We start from the raw sequence: 19,255 nt of genomic DNA, 5'->3' as shown, positions 1-19,255 counted from the left end.
CCCCAGTGGGGCTCCTGGAGTCACTAGGGGAGTCTTCTGTAAGCAGAACTTTAAACGTTAACATTTTTAGTGTTCATTACTAGCCTGCTAATGAATTAGAGGGAAGGGAGCCAAGCTAATGGCTTGAGGAAGCTATTAAGTCCTTTCCTTTGTCTCATGCCTCTGATTTTATGCCTCGTGGAGATTTTGTGGTGGTTGGAACTTTCCATTGGCCCCAATAGCCAGATCCAGCTTGGGACACCCAGCTCTACTTATTATGCTGCAGTGCCTAGCTGGTGCTGTAAATGGGGTGCACTGTGATGCCTGACGGCCTCCAGGAGTGAAGTCTAATATTCACTTAGGTGCTTAGCCATGTACACTGGTGCAGAAGAGTTGTCTACAACCCTGTCTACTGTGAGATACTTCAGGCTAGCTCATGGGAAGAGGTGAGCACAGGGACGTGCCTGAACTTTGTTTTTGTCTGTAAAACCAATGTTCCTCTGCATCCTGGCTGTGTCCAAACCAGAGAACATGGGGATGCTTCTGAACTTCAAGGTTTTCTGTTGTGCCTGCACCAACATCAACACCAGGCTGAGGCACTGTGCAAGTACCCTGTGCCCCACACTCTGGTTTCAGCAGAAATGAAGACCTCTCTGTGTGGAGGCTGGATAGGATCAGCCGATATAAAAGCAACCTTAAGATCCAAAGTATAGAGGCAGATGCCTCCAGGCATTCTCTATAAGAACAATGCTGCGGTTGCTTTTATCTAAGACATGACAAAAAGATAGACCCGACCGCTTGCATTTTGTTTTACTTGCATTACTGATTACTGCACTAGACTACAAAGTGGGACATGGGTTCAGTTCCCTCATCTGCTTGGGAGAAGGGCTGCAAGCCTCTTTCTTTCAATGGAGTGCTCTAGCCACGAGGCTGGAGTATCGGTGTTTTCCTTCCACCCTACTAAATTGGGGAATGATGAGCCAAATATAAGAGATTCTGGCTGATGCAGATGTTGCTCCTCCTGTTTCTAGGTCCCGGTAGTCCAAAGGGGGAGGAGGCTAATGTGTGGAAGCTCCAAGGAGGTATAGGTATCTAAGCAAAGGGGGAGGGATCTTATGGACCATTAGTTTTGGCTGTTGGTGCCCAGGGCTGCCAGAATTCTATTTTAGACACATTAGTCCTTTCCTTGGTTCCTGTTAGATGTTGAAGTTTATGAGAAAGTATTTTTATTGCCAACAAGTGCTTGGGACCAAATGTAGGCCCTTAAGCTACATCACTAAAGTCCAATGGAATTTTATTTCTTGATCCTGGAGGAAGTAGGAAGGGGCCATTTTTATTCAGGGTAATGATATCAGTTATTCTATGGTCGCATCTGATGACTGAGAGACAGAAGATTTCCATCGGTGAGCTGTAAAAATGCTTGCAAATATCCTTGCAAAGACCAATTTTCCCATGCATTCAGGGAAAAATATTGTTACTGATATATACAGTATAAATTATCTAAGTTATAAATTATCTAAACGTATCTAAGTGAATTTCAAAGTGTACCTAAGCAGTGGTGCCTATAAATATTTTCCACACACTTAATTGCTAGAGCTGATCATATGTAGATGAAACTTTTCTGGTTTGTTTTGTTTTAACTCAGGCTGATCTACAGCAAAAGAAGGAGCCAGCTCAGGAAGATTCTGACCTAGACCGCAAAAGACGAGAGACAGAAGCTTTGTTACAGAGCATTGGTATATCTCCAGAACCACCTCTAGGTATTTAAGTGAAGCACACTGTAAAGCATTCAGCTGTGCCACAATGAATGCATTCTTTCTATTAAAGCATGCTTGGCTTTTTTGATTTTTGGCTGTATTAGTGAAGTGAACTCTTCTGTTTGAATGCCTGCCATACCATTCACATTTACCAGCTCATGGCATTTTGAGTACTTGTCATTGCCAAAAACATCTGTTTCATCTCTTCAAGAAATTTTTGTGAACAAAATGCAGGTTGGTTTTGCATACCAGCAGTGATTTCTTTTCTGATGGACTGTTTTATCTTCTGTCACATCTATCTGATGACCCACAAAATATTATAAATGCTGTATTTTTTTAGCCCCAAGTTTTGTTTCAAAAATTCACATTAAACATTTGCTAAGGAAGGAGGAGCGTAGTCATGTGGGAGCTCCCACTTATTTTCTTTTAAAATCAAGCAAGACTGGAGAGGAGCAATAAAAAGACAAATCACAAATAGCAAAAAGCTTATCATCAGATCATTACTGTAGATTTTAGCTCTGGTTTCATGTGCTTTTTGGTTTTGATGTTTCGTTTCTAGAATCTGAAGTCCTCAGTTAAAAAATACACAGGGCAAAGTTTATAGTACCTGAATATTGGTTACCTTGATTAAATTCTGTCTCACCTATTGGGTGGCCCTAAAGTGAGAAATTTCCTTCCTTCCTTCCTTCCTTCCTTCCTTCCTTCCTTCCTTCCTTCCTTCCTTCTTTCTTTCCTTCCTTCCTTCCTTCCTGTGCTTTCTTCTCCCTTGAATCCAGAATCACTCTCACTCTTTTAGCTGAAATATTGGCTCCTCTGGAGGTATCAAGCCTTGTCATTAAATTCATTGGGGCTGAATCTAGGATTTTACCTCTAGATATTTTTGCTTGTAATATTTAGGAAGAACTCCAAATTTGACAAAATACTGAAGCCTTGATATAGGAAAGGACCTTATACAGATGCTTGGGTGCATATGCAAGTAGATTGTGACATTCTGAATTGGGATTTCAATTCATAACTTGCATCAACCAACATTTATTGAGAAAAGTTACTATTTTTATAAGTCATGATATAGTGACTGAAGCTTTTAAATACCACTTCTCAGAACTGTGTGACAAGTAATGTTAAGGTTATTTTTATGTATCATAAAATATGTTTTGTAAATTATATCGTGATATCATAAAATCAGATACATTTTTAATGTTTTAGCATTTAAAATACTCGTTTTTTATCTAAAAAAGAGGATATATTTCCTTATCATATTATTAACTAAACACATATATTCATGTTGTGAATTATCAATTCTTATCTTAGTTAATTATTTTGTGTGTGATACTGTCAAAAGATCACGAAAATTCACACATAAGATGATTCATTTTAGTTAAACAATAGTATTTTGTCCTCTTTCATTCCCTGTATATACAGTCACAATTAATATACAAAGGAGGCTTTAATTCTGCCTTCACATAAGGATATGATATCCAGATCCCACTGTGAATATGGAATACATAAACAGCCACGACATACCTGTAACCTGCCAAAGGGCTGTCATGAAGATGAATTCACTTTTCATGCTGCAGTCATTTCTGTGACAGTCTCTAGTGAGAATCTGCATGAAATGTTTGACCACATGGAAAATCCAAATCTCTTGACAGGTCTGTCATTATACATTATAGAGCATAACAAAACAGTTTAAAGTTTTACTCTGTTAAGTCTATAAAAGGAAATGCACATGATTTAAACCAAATGGAAAACTTCACTCTTGCATTAAAACCTCTTTTTGTGTTTTATTCAATGTGGCTGCTTTGAAGAATATTTGCATTAAATCTTGACTGGAGCCATCTCTGCATTTTAAATATTTTTGAGAAACCATTTTAAAAGAAATCAGGATATTCTTACTTTTTTATTTATTATTTCCTTGCTGAAGAGCTTTAACTTGGGCTGACCTTGAGCTATGAACTTCCTTTCCTGTTTCAGGAAACAAAACTGCCTTTGCATGAAATATGCTTCAAAAGCCCTGGCAAGCCAAAGGGAAAATCATTTCTAGAGCTTGGGCAAATAGTATGTAAACCAAGGGAAACTTTTCCTTGAGTGTTGAAATCATGTCCCACCCAAAATGGAAATTTTATATGACCTAAATTACTTAAGAAAACACAATTGCTAAGCAAACTAATGTGTATTCTCACCATCTTTGGGAAATGATTTTAACTTAGCTGGATTTCCTTATTTAGCTTTTATTTTTGATGTCATTTCCACACTGCAGCCTTAGACCGTATCAAATGGACACTGGCTTTTGATTTAAATTCAAAATTTGGAAAGTATGCTTGTTCTATCGCCTACTTGACTTTTCCAGAAGAGTTCACTTAGTTTTTTGACAAGACAAGCCCCTGATATTTCTTCATACCTTTAAAATCTTTTACAAGTCAACTTTAAACTATACCCAAGAAAACAAATGCTATTTTATTTCCACAGATATCTCCTCCATTGATTAGCTGTAGATTCCCATTGGGCTTTCGGTCCTGTCTAAATTCATGTCAGTTTTAACACTTCCAAAAGACTTAAAATTCACTTGACTCTCTTCCTTTTCTTTTTCTTTCCTTCCTTATTTGCTTTCACCATTTCAAACTCTCCTACTCATTCATCCACTGTCATTTTGGTCCATTGGTTTTGATTTGTCTGACACTGCTCTTCATCAGTGCAGTCGCTGCATGTGTTAACATGGGATACCTGTTATTTTCATTATTTAGTCCCAACCCCTATGTCTCCCTCTTCGAAATCAGTGAGCACACCCAGTGACGCAGGCAGCCAGGACTCGGGAGATCTGGGACCCATAGGAAGGTAAGACACAGAGTCAATAACATTGAGTAAGTGTGGGGTTTATTCACTTTGCTCTTACTTCCTCATTTTTAAGTTTGCGTCTGTAAATACGAACATGCCGTATCAAACGTGTACTTTTGTTTCTGCATTTTCCACTGTGCGTTACCATCCAGTAAGACTCATCTCAGATGTGAGGTAAATAAATGCATGCAGCAAGTGGATCTTAAGCTATGAGCACCAACCTCATACTGGAAGCAAGAGCTGAATTTGCGGTCCTAAAATAGCTCACAGAAAGCTGTCATTCTGTGTGCACATACACTAAAACCCGGGGGAAGTGCCCAGTGGTAGAACCTGTTACTCATGTGGGTTATCTTTGTTCACATAACCCGTCCCCTTGGACGTCCTCCCAGGTGTAACGCCAGGCTGCCTTGGGTTCTTGTGCGGCTGCTCATGGCAGTGTGGGGCATTGCAGTGGCAGGGAAGAGCTTGTGCAGAAACGTGCTGAAACACCTGAGGACCAACTGGCAATTCTGCCTTGGAAGCTGGAAATATCAGAGAGTTTCATGCAGAGTGGGAGGGAAGCAGCTCTCTTGTTGGAAAGGGGTTGTGGGGTGTGTGTAAGGGATGGGCACAAGAGCAACCTCCTTATCTTTGTTCGTATGGCTGAAATAGGAAATTAAGTGGCAGTCACTGAATAATTCCTACTCTGGAGTAGAAAAGAAAGGAGGATGCTGCTGGTAAAGGCGCTTATGTTCAAATAAGAAGAGGTCCAAGCAACTATACTGTATATTTTGAGAAATGTAAAGCATGGGTCCTAACAGCTCTTTTTGTATCAAACTAATTCAACATAAAGCTGACCTGCCAGCTTATCCAAATCTGTGAGGCAAGACTCTGCTAATGGCTTGAAAACCCAGTGATTGTTCTCCACAGTTAACAGTTGTCAGGAGTAGACACGATGCCTTTGCAGACATCAGCACTAATGTCACCAAAGCTTCAGGTCACCAGTTTTCATACCACACCAGTCTTCTCCTTAGAAAAATCACAATTCTGTAAGCTGAAAGTCTGTCGGGTCCCCCTTCAGCCAGATGCAGACACTGTACGTTGTGATGTGCAGGTTGCACAGATGCTGCTGAAATCTGCTCAGCCCTTCTCCTCCCAGGTCTACCCTCTACAAGAAATGGAGGTTGTTGAGTAGGAAAGCCCTAGTCTGTAAGATATGGCAGTTCAAAACACAGCAAATAGTGTAATGCTACATTCATGAATAAATGCAATAGACTTCAGCAAATCAAAATACTTTGAGCAGAACAAAAGTTGTTTTTAAGCAAAGTATAGCCTGCTGTTCAGGATAAAGTTATTTCCCACAGCCCTACATGCAGCTATGACAATGCTGGAACGGAGTTTGTGCTTTTCAAAGCTCATGACATACTGCATTGTGGGCTTTCATTTTGGCTTGTTGTGGCCATACTAGGAATTCAGTGGGAATCCCAAGACCTTGTTTGTAGTCCACCAGTTTGCTTGCCATCCTCTCTGGTATTGAAAGAGCTGTTTTGTGTGTCAGGAAGGCCACTTGCCTGGAGTGACTGGTTTGTGGTAATGGAAATTTGATATTGTCTGCCCCAGGCCCTGTGGAGTCTCTGTAACCTGTGGATAGTATTGGGTGGCAATTAGTTAAATTAGTTTGTCACTGGGTGCAGGTAGATGCGCTCAGTGTGTATTTGTGTGAATGAGTGTACTCAAGCAGGCATGTGTGATAGAGCAGTCAAACTTGGAGAGGAAGATGTTGGTAGACCTGTCATCACAGCGGGTAAACAGGATGACATCACCTCAGCTGTCTTCTCTCTGAGAGACGCCTAGACCATATTTCTGACTTCTTTTGACTGCTGCATGTATGAATGCCTGTTTATCTATATAAGCAAGGTTATTCTGCTTCACTTTAATGTATCCTTCCATTTCACTGCCTATGATAGAGAGCGCGCTTTTGCTGGATCCCTTGTCATGCCATCGTGCTTGTAAGATCTTCCTGTTTTCCTCATCCTGCTACGAATTTGCTGTACAACAGTAGACTGAGCACAGGCATTAGGGAAGAGCAGATTAGGTCCTAAACCGCTAATGCCCCAATCTCAGAGATCACATCTTGTCTGTTGTTGTTGCTGCTAACACTGCTGCAGAAATAATGAGCTTGCACAGGCTGGCAGAAATCCTGCATGCAGTCTGATTACTCATCGCTGAAGTGTTCTCCAGAGGAAGATATGGATATTCAAAAAAATAGCTGTTAAGTCATAGGTTTTGGTTCACTATAGGAGGGAGGCCCTGTTGAAAGCTTTGAAGAAAGCAAGAGATCTTCATAAGTTCACATTTGAGGCTGCAGTTTCTGGTGCAGAACTAGGTTGGGTTCACACTTCTGTGAGTTGTTGGCACTTCTGGTTGTTGTCAAACTTAATCTATTGGTCCCAATATCACCAACTATATCTGAGGTATGTTTTGATTGGCAAGCACCTGTGACTTCTTACAGAACAGTAAACACAGTTTAGCTAGAAATTCAGGTTTCCGACATACACTTTTCAGGAAGGACAACTGGACAGTCTTAATTAGTTGTTACCCTGGAACCACAGACCTCACTCAGTCTTACTTCGCAAGATGAAAACTAACTGGTAACTTGGTCACCAAGTGTAATAGTTATATGGGGAGCAAAAGGGCTCCAGCAGGCAATGTGTAAGAGAAGCAGTGTTTGGCATTGAAGCTGGACAAATATAGAACCAGAAAAACTTTGTAAAATTTTAATGGTGAGACAAATCAATCACTAAAGCAATTTACCTAAAGACTCTATTGGATCTTATATCACTGGACATTTCTCCAGTGATAATTCAGATTCAGGATAATGTGCCTGCCCAACAGGCAGATAATAGGTCAAACAATAATTCATTCAGAAAAGTCGTACAGCTTTTTTGTTGCACAGGAAGAAAAGCTGTGTGGTCACAATGCTCCCTTCTGCTACACGATCTATAGACCAGTAGTGCTGCTATCCTGCAGGACCATTGTCTGTTATCTCTAGCACAACAGCTAGAGCAACGTTGTCTTTTCCCTGATGCCATTAAGCTTATTAGGAGAAGGTGTGGGACGGACTGTGTAATAGCACTAAATTATGGAACCATTTCTGTCCTGTGCAGCCCAGGTTTCTATAGGTTTTTTTGCTGCTTGATCTTTAGTACCATGTTGCTATTTGTCATAGCCTTTTCACCAGGGATGACACTAGGTTTCAGGAGCATTCCAGCTTCCCCCTGAGCCATGACAGCAACTGTAAGAATGAGCAGATGTTAGATGAATAACAGTGCTAGAAACTACTGACAGTTTTCTTTGAATGCTTTCAATTGGACAGGAGAGCTAACCAGTTTTTTAGGTGGTCTTGGGGATCAGTTCTGGGTAGGCAAAGGTGTGTTATACTTTTTACCCTAACTGTGGGTGTAAGAAATGGTTTGGTACGTGATGCTCTTAGTTATCAGGCTGCTCTGACCAGTTCATCAGAGCCCTGTTGCCTGTCTCCACATTGCTTTGCACACCCCACTTCACTTTTCTGATGGCTGTGCTGCTTGTGCTACACAGATAGGACAGGAAGATGACTTCACAGCCTGAACAAATACCTGTCTCTGGATAGATGGGTTATTGGTTCACAGGGCTTTCTGTTATGATGTATTCAGACGTGATTCATTTTCCACAGGAGAATGTGGCAGGATCCCATCAAGATTCTCCTTGGAATAGAGTATGCTTGGCTCTTTCAGGATAAATATTTTGTTTTGTTTACTATTTTGTCAGCATTTTGCTGATGCCCAGAGTGCTATTGCTGATGGTCAGCTTATACAGACATGCACAACTGAAATGTAGATTTCAGCTAACTAGAATTGAGTAAATGTTGTGAAGAAAGGGGCTGAGGTAAAGGCATATGCTGAGAGCTCCTGTGCTGTAGCATGGTATGAAACACAAAGTTGCCTCTTCTGGGCTGTTAATATGGAGCTTCTTCGTGGTAACTGTATGCATCTCAGCCCTCCCTAGCAGATACTGTGAACTTTTGCTACCTTAGTGTGCCAGAGAGGATGCTAGCTAGGATGTCATGAAACACCGCCCATGGAGAGGCATATTTTACTACTCAGCATACCTTAGACATGCATAAATCTCATCTTCTGAGCACTCACAGCCGTGAACTGCATGTTTGTGTCATCTGAGGGAGTACACAAGGACAAACCTTGTACAGTGCTTCAGCCAGGCAGTGCAATACCCAGTCTTATGGGCTGAGCAGCTCTCTGGAAGAGCCCTGGTACCCTGTCACAGGTAGAGCCAGAACACTAGGGTCAGTCTGTGCTTTGCATGCCAGCTCAACATAAGATAGCAGAAATACATCTGTGCTGGAAGGCTGCGCTCCTGTGGCTGGGTAGCTTTCATGTGCTAATACTAGCCTGCATTGGTATGTATGCTTGTATTACCTGCACAGTGTCCATGTGTTCACCCTGGCATATTGCACGCTTGGAGAAGTTCCATCTGTGGACCAAGGTGTGATTTATCTGCGTTGCCCATCTTTTCCCTGTATCCTTCACTGCTCCCATATGTTCCCAGCTAGCTTCATTACCCTACAACGGTAGGTTGGCACAGTAGCATCCCATTTATTGTTGAGCTGGGTTGTGTGTGCCTGTGTGCAGTGAAGTCCCATGCATGCAGCACTCCCCTCTATGCATTTTGTACTGGAACATGAGAATCCCATTAGACTGCATATAAGGTTTCCCGCCTTCCATCTGCTCAGTAAACTGCACCAGGCTCAGCTGTCTTGGATGTGTAAAGGTTAATGGTTGCCTTTCTTTCTGCAACAGCTTCATCTGTGCTCTTTTACTTTCTAACTTGCATATTTTGCTGCCCATACGTTTAGATACCTGATTATTTTGTGGGCTCCCATAAAGGCAAAGGTGATAGGAAGCATTCTTCATCTTCTGGTAGCTTCTTTCAGAGGATGGTTACTTCAATGTGGTGTTTTAGCTGCTGTAAAATAATGTAAGGTGGATTATTTTGTACTATTTCTCTCACAGTCCATTGTTTTTGGTAGGTTTGTCTGGCTACAGCTACTCATTCTGTAATTATTGTTCTCACTTGGATTAGGGCACTGCATAATACTTAGTTTAAATGGTTCTTACCTGAATTATGTTATCATTCCATTGATATCACAGTTTTGAGATGTGTTTGATGCACTGAAATCGCGTAGCTTCTTCCTTCAGTGCGTGAAGTTTACTTGCAGTAAAGCAGGGTTAGTCCTTATTTAGATGAAAGCTGTAAATATTTAATGAAAGTTCCAGTGAGAATGAGTTTGAACATAGCATTAGATAGCAAAGAAAAGAAAAACTTAAAGGGAAATCTGATTTCTCAAAGAGGTTTTGTAGCAGTAATATGCCATTTTTGCAGCAGTAATATGCCATAGAAGTTAGACCACTCTGGAATCCTGATTGCCTCATCATCACTACAGTTTTTTATTTCTAGATAAAATACAGTGCATGAGCAATCCTAGAAATAGAACAGCTCTCTGTAATGCTGGAGGACTTTTCTCTGAGGAGCAATATCACCTTTGGCTTTGGCTGTTGGCATAATTTTGTCCACTATGTCTGTTCATCTTGCAGTTACTGTGGCCTCTAAATGTGTTCCCAGTTGTATTCCAGAGAACATAGTAGGAGCTGTCACTTTAGGTTGGATGTCCTTACCGACAGAGAGTCAAGAGCATGTCGTCTTCTCTCTCATTCTGAAGTTTGCTGACAATATTAGTCTGCATTCATGTATGTTTTCATCAGACGTGATTCTGAGTTGCTTCTATCATCTACCACGGCCACTCTGAGCAATTTGTGTGTAGAAAGAAATACACTAGGATATGTCAGAGCATGTCATTACTGTATTTACACTTTTACAGTTTTGTATTTAATCTTTTTCACTGTCAGTCAAGTTAAAAAAAAAAAGGCATCTCTAGTTAAGAAGTGTATTCTTACCACACAATATTTAAAATCACAAAGATTTTGCTTGCTGATCTTTCACGAGTGTATCTAAATTTCACAAAAGTCCTTAGGTTCTGCACTTTTTAGGCTTTTTTGCCTGAAATATCGGACTTGGCTACTCAGTTTTTATTTTCACTGTTTTATTTTTAAACAGCTCCTTACCTAGTACAGTAATATAACATATTGACAAGCTGAAGAAAGAGTATCAGAATGCCATTCTCCCTTTTAAATGTCTGCTTTGCTATTTAATTAGACAGATAAAGAAGGCAGAAGAAGGTGGATCCTGGTCTCCATTTCATTTATATGGGAAGGCTGGACTATTGTAGTAGGTTGTCTTTTACAGTCCATGCAGCTTATTTCCTATCTTCTCTTAGCTACAGAAAACATCTCTTGTAGACATTAACAAAACCATGTTTCTGTACGATCTGCTGAAAGCACTGCTAACATAAACCTATCGCCTAGGGCTTAGCTACTTTATCATTAAGTAAATGCGTTTGACAGGTTCTGCGCAACGATGCTGTTCCATCAGTGCCGCTCAGCTTTGCATTAGCAGCATTTCATTGTGTTACCACGTTCACAAATGATAGGCATCTTTCTTCAAATGCGACCAGTACAAGTGGGCCTGTGTTGTATTGCCTCAGGGGCAGCAGCCCTAACAGTTTAGTAGCAGTTTGGGTTTTTTTTTAGGATGGGTTTATATGTACAAAATGGCTTTTAAATGGCTGGTTTAGTGGCATTCGTACTTCATAAATGGGCTGAGCCAAAGGGAAGCACAGGACAATGTAAAGACTCTGAGGGAGCTACAGGAAGGACCAAGGGAAGAAAACTACTTTATGGCAACCTTTGCTTGAATGATGTTTATTCAGAAAAAGAAGGATTGTAACCCTACGGACCATTGTGTAGTGCAGACATGAGTCTTTCACAGTGGAGAGTCAAGAGAAACATTTGCTTGGTGGCTAGAGGCAAATGGGATAACCTGTGGGATGCTGGCGTTGCTACTCTGTTTTGGTGGCTTTGGACTTAGTATGGGATGTTTGCCATTACATGGTAAGGCAGAAATACACACGCCAGCTGTTTAAATTTTTTCCAGTATAATTTACCATGACACCATTGTCAGGATCTCTTGGCACACATGTTTTATCTTACAGTTTCCAACAGTGTTAGAGGCCAAATTGTGCCTTAAGCCTTCTTGACCTGAATTGTGCTGGCATCTGTGAAGGAGTGACAGTGTCAGCCTCCTCCCCTTGCCTGGGGGGACCCTGGCTATCTCAGCTGTCTTTGCCATAGGAACTCTGCTGCTTTTTAAAGCGATGCTGCAAATCTCTCATGCTTCCTACTCCCAGCCCATTTACAGGACAGTAACAGGGCTGGCCAGTCCTCCTTCCATGAGCATGGGCTGCTCGGTATGGGTGGCTGCGTTGAGCTACTGGCACGTATCATGGCTTGCCCTGCATAGGTTAGTATACAAGGCTGGAGGAAGGCAGTTTTTTTGCAGTCTTTTCCCTTCTTTTGCTCCTGCACAAGAAGAACCACAATCCTTCTCCTTTATATTCAATGTATATTTAGCCCTAGATATCTGAAGTCTCTCCCTGCCAATATTTTTTTCTTTTTTAAGCCTATAAACATAAGCAGACACCTTAGGGACTGATATTTGGCAGTTGCTTTCAAGTGTCTGTGTATCTGACCTAGAAAGTAGGGAGTGTTTTTCAGTATGTGCCAGTTACAAAGTCAGAATGGTCCGTATTAATTAGAATCATCTGCAGTCCTTTTAGCATGTGAGCCTGTGGCATCATTAAGGTTTTTCATGCTTTCATTCCTGAAGGATGGATAGAGTTCAGTCCTCCAGATCTTTGATTATTTTTCTCATTAGCACGCATCTCCATGCTATAAATTAAAGGAGAAGGAAAGATTGCCATTCCCAGGGTGCTTCATAAAATGCCTTGGAAACCTGAGCCCCAGCTGCATCCAGAAGAAAATAATATGAATGTATAAAGCCCCAGTTAACCATTTAGTTTATCAGCCCAGCTGTAGTTACTTCTCTGTAGTTATTTCCAGGCATACCATGCATGTATTTAGTCACACGATCAGATGATTTTAGGGACTAAAACACTAATCCTCTTAAAACAACTTACTTGCTAAGGCCAGCTTGGCTTAAACAGTTCTCTTGCACAGAATTGCATCTTGATTTAATTAAATTGTGTGAGATCACCTCCTATGTTAAACTGTTTAACATAGTTAAACTGGTACAGTTTGTGCACGTAGATGTTTTCTCCTTCACTAGCCTATTAAAAAGCCTGTTAGAAAATCCCCATTCACAATTTTATGTTTAATCTGGAAAAATAAAAAGAGGCTCTGTGTAGCTATTTCAGTAATGAATTTCTTAGGAATTTTCTTCAAATCTGTAAAGTGGGAATTGCTGCCACTGGAAAGATATTAGTAAATCTCCAGATCCTTTTTTTTCTTTTTTTTCAAGGAATTTTGAAACAGTCTAAGCATCCCGTATTAAATTTTTCATAAGCAGAACATTTTGGTTTTCCACTTAAAATTGATTTTGATTCAGAAATTTTAGTTGTGCTTATTTATTTCAATAATTCAAGATCAGAATATAAATTCTGAGCTGGTCTATTGCAAGTCAGATAATTGGGTCATGAAAACTTTTGACATTTTGACTGTTAATGTGAAAATTTTTTGATAACTCTCATACATACAACAAACTCTTGTTTCAACCTAGTTGTAGCAAAAATCTTATCCCCTTCTGGAATGATTTTGCTGTTTCTAGCACAAAATAAATTGTATAAAGGAAGGGAAACACCAACTCTTCTTCCAGCTAGTAGTTACTGGATTTTAGCTCTGAAGCAAAAATGAAAATTTGCTGAAATCTTTCACCACCTTCTTCAGCTGAATAATACCAGAACTAAAAATTGTAGGTTCCAGCCTTCATGTTACCTCTTTGACTCCTCTGAAATGCTATGGGTTGTCTTTCCTAGGTTTGACTAATAAATGTGACTTTGTCTTTTATGTGATTGTATTCAAAGCCCCTTGAAGTTTATGAGATAACTTCCCTTATATGCATATCCATGGCCTCTGGATGAAAGTGCCCTAACGTGAGTACTGTGGTTCCTTTAAAGCATCTGCAGGAGCTGATAACGTAAAACTTCTGCCAAGCTCTTTCTTTACATTTGTGATCATTTGAGTTCTATATTGTTGTGTAGAGTTACTCTTGGTATAAAAACGAAGATAAAAATATTGTTTTAAAAAAGAATTTTCAGGGTTTGCTACAAGAAAAAAAACAACTTGTGCCTTCTCCCTCCTGAACGTGTTTTTTATTACTGCACTTTCAAAATGACCATTCATGCTGTCATGCACTTAGAGTAGATCTGTGTCAGTTCATAGGCTCAGCAGAAGCTTCTAACTATTTGACCTTCTGTCCTCACAGATCCAGGCTGCTGCTCACAGTGACCCTCCCGGTAAACCAGCATAAATTTGCAGACTAAGGTTTCTCAAGCTATAGCATATAAATTGTGAGAATGACAAGGTTCATTATATTGCCAGGAGACTATATTCTGTAATGTAGACCTGAATCAAAGGACAGACTTTAAATACATCAAATAAGTTCAGCAGATTGGATGAATTTAACTGCTGATTTAATTAGTGCAATTCTGTGAAATGGGAATCAACAAGGTGTTGGTCCTGTGATATGTCCTTACAATTAAAGGCATGCCAGAATTGTTCATTCTGATTTAAAAGTCACGTGGATTTTGAAAATTATTAAATACATTCAGCAGCATAGCCTTGATTTAAAAAGAATATCAAAATATACATGTGTTTTAAATATTATCTGTCCATGATTTTTTATAAACATATCTGGGGGGGGGGGGGGGGGGAAACGGGACAGTATTTTAAACTCATGCCCTTCTGAGAGGGGCTGTTATGGTTGCCAGGCAGCTGAAAGAGCGCTCTGCTCTCAGGAAGGTCATAGTTGCTCTTTTTATTGGTAAAGACTGGAAGTCAGAGTTCTCAGCCTGCTTGGAAGTATAAATGCAAACCCAAGTATCTGGCTGCACTCCAAGAGTGGTGCCAAACTCGTTGTTTGCTGAATGTATTATGGCATTTTATTTTATGATTAGCGGCCCAGCTCCGAACACAAGAACACGCGGTGAAGTCAGAGCATACTACTCTACAGGCATAAGTGAGCGTCTTGTTGAGAGGCACAAATCCTCCCTAGCTGCTGATAGCCATCTTGCTTATAATGTGCTTCAGAAAACAAGTAGCACAAGGAAGGTATTTTCTTTTTGCCAGCCCTTTTAAAGTGGAACAAATCTGCAAAACAGAGCACAGATGGCAGCAGAATAGTGGCTTAAATGCAAAGCACCAGTTGAGGCAAGTGCTACTTTTCCATCTCTGAGTAGTAGTTTTGAGTCCTCTTTTCTTAGTATATATTGCTTTGGAGACACACTTTAAATGTATGACAAATAACAGAAAGTGAAAATTATAGTGGAGAAAATTAAGATTATGAAAACGTAGAATGAAGGGAATAAAACCAAACAGCTTATCTATACACGTATATATTTTTAAACTTCCGTAGTAATTTCTCACCAACAGTTTCTTAGTTCAGATTTTCTAATTAATCAACAGCAAAGTAGGAGCTTTGGAGAAGCTGACACAACAAAATAGGCAGAACTCTTTAAAATTTTATAGCTAAATAATTATGCAGCCTTAAATTCATTCTGGCAATATTTAGACATTAAAAAAAAAAGTCTATATATGTGATAGATTACTTATGGAAATTGCAAATAATACCAGATCGTAATTTGGCGACAATATTTGGTATCATATTGAAAAAATGCATTCAAACACATCTTAAGAGTTGTATTCTACTGATTTTAAAATAGGTCTCATATCTCACAGTTGTTGCATCCAGGACTTACAAGAATATATGAGTTGGCTGGAACCTGTTTTTCAGTATATCATCATCCATGTGCAGGTGCACAGTTCTTAATGTAAGCAATTCTGAATCTTTTGGAAATTGTAATCCAGGCCTGTATTTTAAGCATGGGGCTCCTCTTTCCATCAAAGTAAAAAACAAGAACCCTGTTATTCTTTGCAATGTGGGGCTTTTTGGTTCGCTCTTTTTTCCTAATTCACTTCTTTTCCTAGTTGCATGTGAAGTTAGAAGAAAAGAAAACAAGAAGCAGACTGAAGCTTGCAGGCTCTCGAGGAGCTCTCCTATCAGTGCAGATAGCCGCTTGGCTCCTCATTGGGTGCTAGCAGGGAGGCGAAAGGGAAAGACCACAGAATCACACAACCAGGAGTGGCTGAGGTGGGAAGGCACCTCTGGAGATCAGCTAGTCAATGTCCCCTGCTCAGAGCAGGGTCACCTAGAGCAGGTTGCTCAGTCTGTGTCCAGTTGGGTTTTGAGTCTCTGAAAGGATGGAGCCTCCACAGACTCCTTGGCCAACCTGTTCCAGTGTTTGACCACCCTCACAGTAAAGAAATTTTTCCTTATGCTTAAGTGGAATTTTCTTTTCTCAGTTTGTGTCCATTCCCTCCTGCCCTGTCACTGGGCACCACCAAGAAGAGTCTGGCTCCATCTTCTTTACTCAGCCTCCCAAGTCACCTGCCCAAGTTGGGCTGTCCCCGCCAAATTCTCTGTGGACAACCACCTCTGAAACCTACTCACAGCTGGGAGTCTGAGTTGGGTGCTCAGAACTGCTGCATGGAGCAATCTCTTGTCTTTCTGTTCCTGTGCAGAATCCATGGTGACATCTTTCATTGCTGGAGCACTTCATTTAGGTGCCTGAAGATAGTATAAATACCCATTGTAACGTCAAGATCCCCTGCTTCCCCAAATGGGGCAAATGAGACTAGTAATTTCTTCCTAACATTCATATAATTTTAGAAGCTTTACTCTGGTAAGCAAAGGTGCTATAAGACTTCATGTGTTGTGGGTGAGTCTCTCCTTCAGTTCTTGTCTCTCAGTTTAGTAACAATCTATGCTCTACTTAATGGGATTGGCCTTTGATCTTGGAAAACTTCAGTGCAGCTTATCTGTGGAGTCATGGCACGCTCCACTGTATTTTAGGGTTAGGAAGGCATAGTTATTTCCCACACAAAGGGTCATTTTAGGGCATTGCTGTTGCTGCAGGGAAGATGCTGGAATTGGGACCTGTCAGGTCTAATGGTGGTTCATTAAGGACACATATGGATATCTCAGTTCAGCAGACACTTTGGGACTTGGTACACTGTCAGTGCAGTTTTCTCCTGGTCTGGAAAGCACAACAGCTCTTACTGACAGGAGATGCCACAATATGGTGTTTGCTTTCCTCTAGTTCTGCCTGAAGGTGTGAATTGCAATGCAGCAAAGAGATTTCTGACTTGCAAGAGGCCCCTTGGGAAAGCAGGGTTTGCTGTTATTTCTGTGAGTAGCCTTATTCAAAAGCATGGATTTTCAGTCCTGGTTGCTCTTGACCTGGGAAGGGAGTGTGCGGGGAGAAAAGAAGTCATGCAGAACATGTTCTGCAGCATCAGCAACAGATGAGGGAGGATTTGGGTTTAGCTTCAGGGAAGCAGAGTCAGAACAAGGTGCCAGCATGTTGCATACTGGTTGACTGAAAAGTGTTGGATTAGGGCACTTACCAGAGCCAAGCTGTAGTGCAATGTGACCGTGATTCTGGATATTAAATATCATTTTATGATGGTGATTTAATAAGTAAATGTATGGCACTGATGCCTTACGTGTTTCATACACTATCACTGAGGCCAGAACCCAAGTTGTTTAAATCAGCTGAGAAGTTCTCATGGATTCCAGACGGGTTTAGATGACAGACTCCATGCTTAATTAATGCATTCAGAGGTTGGGAACTTTCTAAAAGAGTTCAAATATTTTATTTTTAGTTTCTTTACTTTAGTCTTTTCCACATTTTTAATCTACATAACTGACATTATGCAATCAGAATAAAATCTTCTGGAAGGAAGGTTCCATAGGGCATCGTAACAGATGCCAGAGTGCCTGGTTTTCCATGGTAATAATAATACAGAAAAGGGAATGCTTCTGTTCAAATTGCTTTCACCTCCCACCTTAAATTTTGCAATGGTTTCTGTCCTCTTAAAACTGTGCTCTGGATATCTCCCTAATGCTTTGGACATGTATTCAGAATAGAAAAATGTAGCAAGTTGCTTTACCACCCAATCCTTTAATAAATGTATGACATCTGGGGCTCCTCCTCCCGTTGGTTTCTTTCTGCAGGTTATTCCCCGACTGACTGGGGGAAAAGAAGATGCATTGTATCAAAATCATCTGGTACTTCTTCAGTACTAAGAGCTGAAACAGCATCAGCATTAATACTGTCCTAAATTCGAGGAAAAAAAAAGATTATTGAAATAATAATACAGAGCAAATAGAGAATACTAAAATATGCCTATCTAAGCAGATCAGTTTAAAGAGAAGTAGTAACACTCATACCTTGTCTAGTTAGTGCAATATCTAAAAGCCCTCATTCCCTTTGTGCTGCTTTAGAGCAATATGTTATTTGATAATAGTTGCAGCTTTTTATCCTACAATCAGCCAAGGGCAGCCATTATGCACTGAACATGTAAAAAGAAGATTGATAGCGGGGGTATTGTTTGTCACTATGTGGGAGACTGATAGAGCAACCAGCTTTGAAACAATGTTGGGTAGTTCTGATTAAAATAGTGTCTGCACTGTCTGAGTGGTGGGAACTGGCTGATCTGGCTTAGTCCTGGCCATGCTGCTCATGCTCGCTGAGTTTCCAGGGGCCCTTCCCACGCTGCGTGCACTCGCTTCACCCACTGGAGGAGGTTCAGCTCAGGTGGTCTGCAGGAGGTTTGTGGAAGGACTGGAAAGTGCAAGGGAACACTACTTTTCCCTGCTTGGTCTCATGCTCATCTCTTTTCCCCATAAAAAAGTTAAGGTAAAATGTTTTGTATCTCCTCTACATAGATCTGTGCCAAAAGCCATTGAATCCATTTAGGGGGACTTTTCACCAGCTTGTGCTTTCTGAAAGGGTCCAGAGTAGGAGCATCTCTGCCTGACTGCTGATGGACCAGTCAGGCAGTTCTCCTAGGCCATGCACTTGTCTTCAGGGTCTGTAACGTTACTCCCTCTGGCCCTGTCTTTGGGTGACTAGAAGTGCCAAAGCTAATTTCAGTTTTCTTTTATGAAGAACAAAGAAAAAAAAGGAACAGCACCTAATCATTTTCTTCATGAAGGAATCTCTGGAGAAGGAACTCATGTACTAGATTTGAGAAAGATTGGCACTGCTTTTTCACTGAGATCCAATGGCATTTTACAATCCCCACTGAGAACTGTCCACAGGAGAACAAGCATAATTGTGATGCTCATCCAAACAATCACAGAATGCCATACGTTATGTCTGCTCATCACAAAGAGATTAGCTTTAATTTTCTAGTCTGGATGACAGCACAGGCTATTCAACATTGTCTTTGGGTTGCTAATCCTCAAAGAATCTATTTATTTCTTTTTCAATGTTATTGCCATGGAAACTGGCTAAATTGCAGGTCCAGATTACATCTTTACTGTTTGCTCACTTTCATTTTGATCTGCAGACATTATTCAGGTGCCAGGAAGAGGCAAAGGACAAATCAATATTGTTCCTTGAAACATATAGTCAATCCCTGTGTTCTCCATCCTCCACTATGCAAGTGTAG

At 40.6% G+C, this 19,255-nt stretch overlaps 1 protein-coding gene across 7 annotated transcripts in view; it reads left to right on the top strand.

Annotated features, from left to right (window-relative positions):
- DYNC1I1 (dynein cytoplasmic 1 intermediate chain 1) overlaps positions 1 to 19,255 on the top strand; it is a 201,851-nt gene that overhangs the window by 18,890 nt on the left and 163,706 nt on the right. For 3 of the 7 annotated variants that reach the window (XM_049798837.1, XM_049798835.1, XM_049798839.1), the window contains exons 3-4: positions 1,625 to 1,739; positions 4,430 to 4,571. In XM_049798837.1, coding sequence (XP_049654794.1) covers positions 1,625 to 1,739; positions 4,430 to 4,571 — 257 coding nt within the window. The remainder of the gene's footprint in view (positions 1 to 1,624; positions 1,740 to 4,429; positions 4,572 to 19,255) is intronic. The other 4 variants (XM_049798840.1, XM_049798842.1, XM_049798838.1 and 1 more) reach the window with 2 other exon arrangements.

The sequence above is a fragment of the Accipiter gentilis genome, chromosome 4, assembly GCF_929443795.1.
Source record: "Accipiter gentilis chromosome 4, bAccGen1.1, whole genome shotgun sequence".
In the NCBI taxonomy this organism is placed as follows: Eukaryota; Metazoa; Chordata; class Aves; order Accipitriformes; family Accipitridae; genus Astur; species Astur gentilis.
This window is presented reverse-complemented; position numbering and strand designations above follow the sequence as displayed.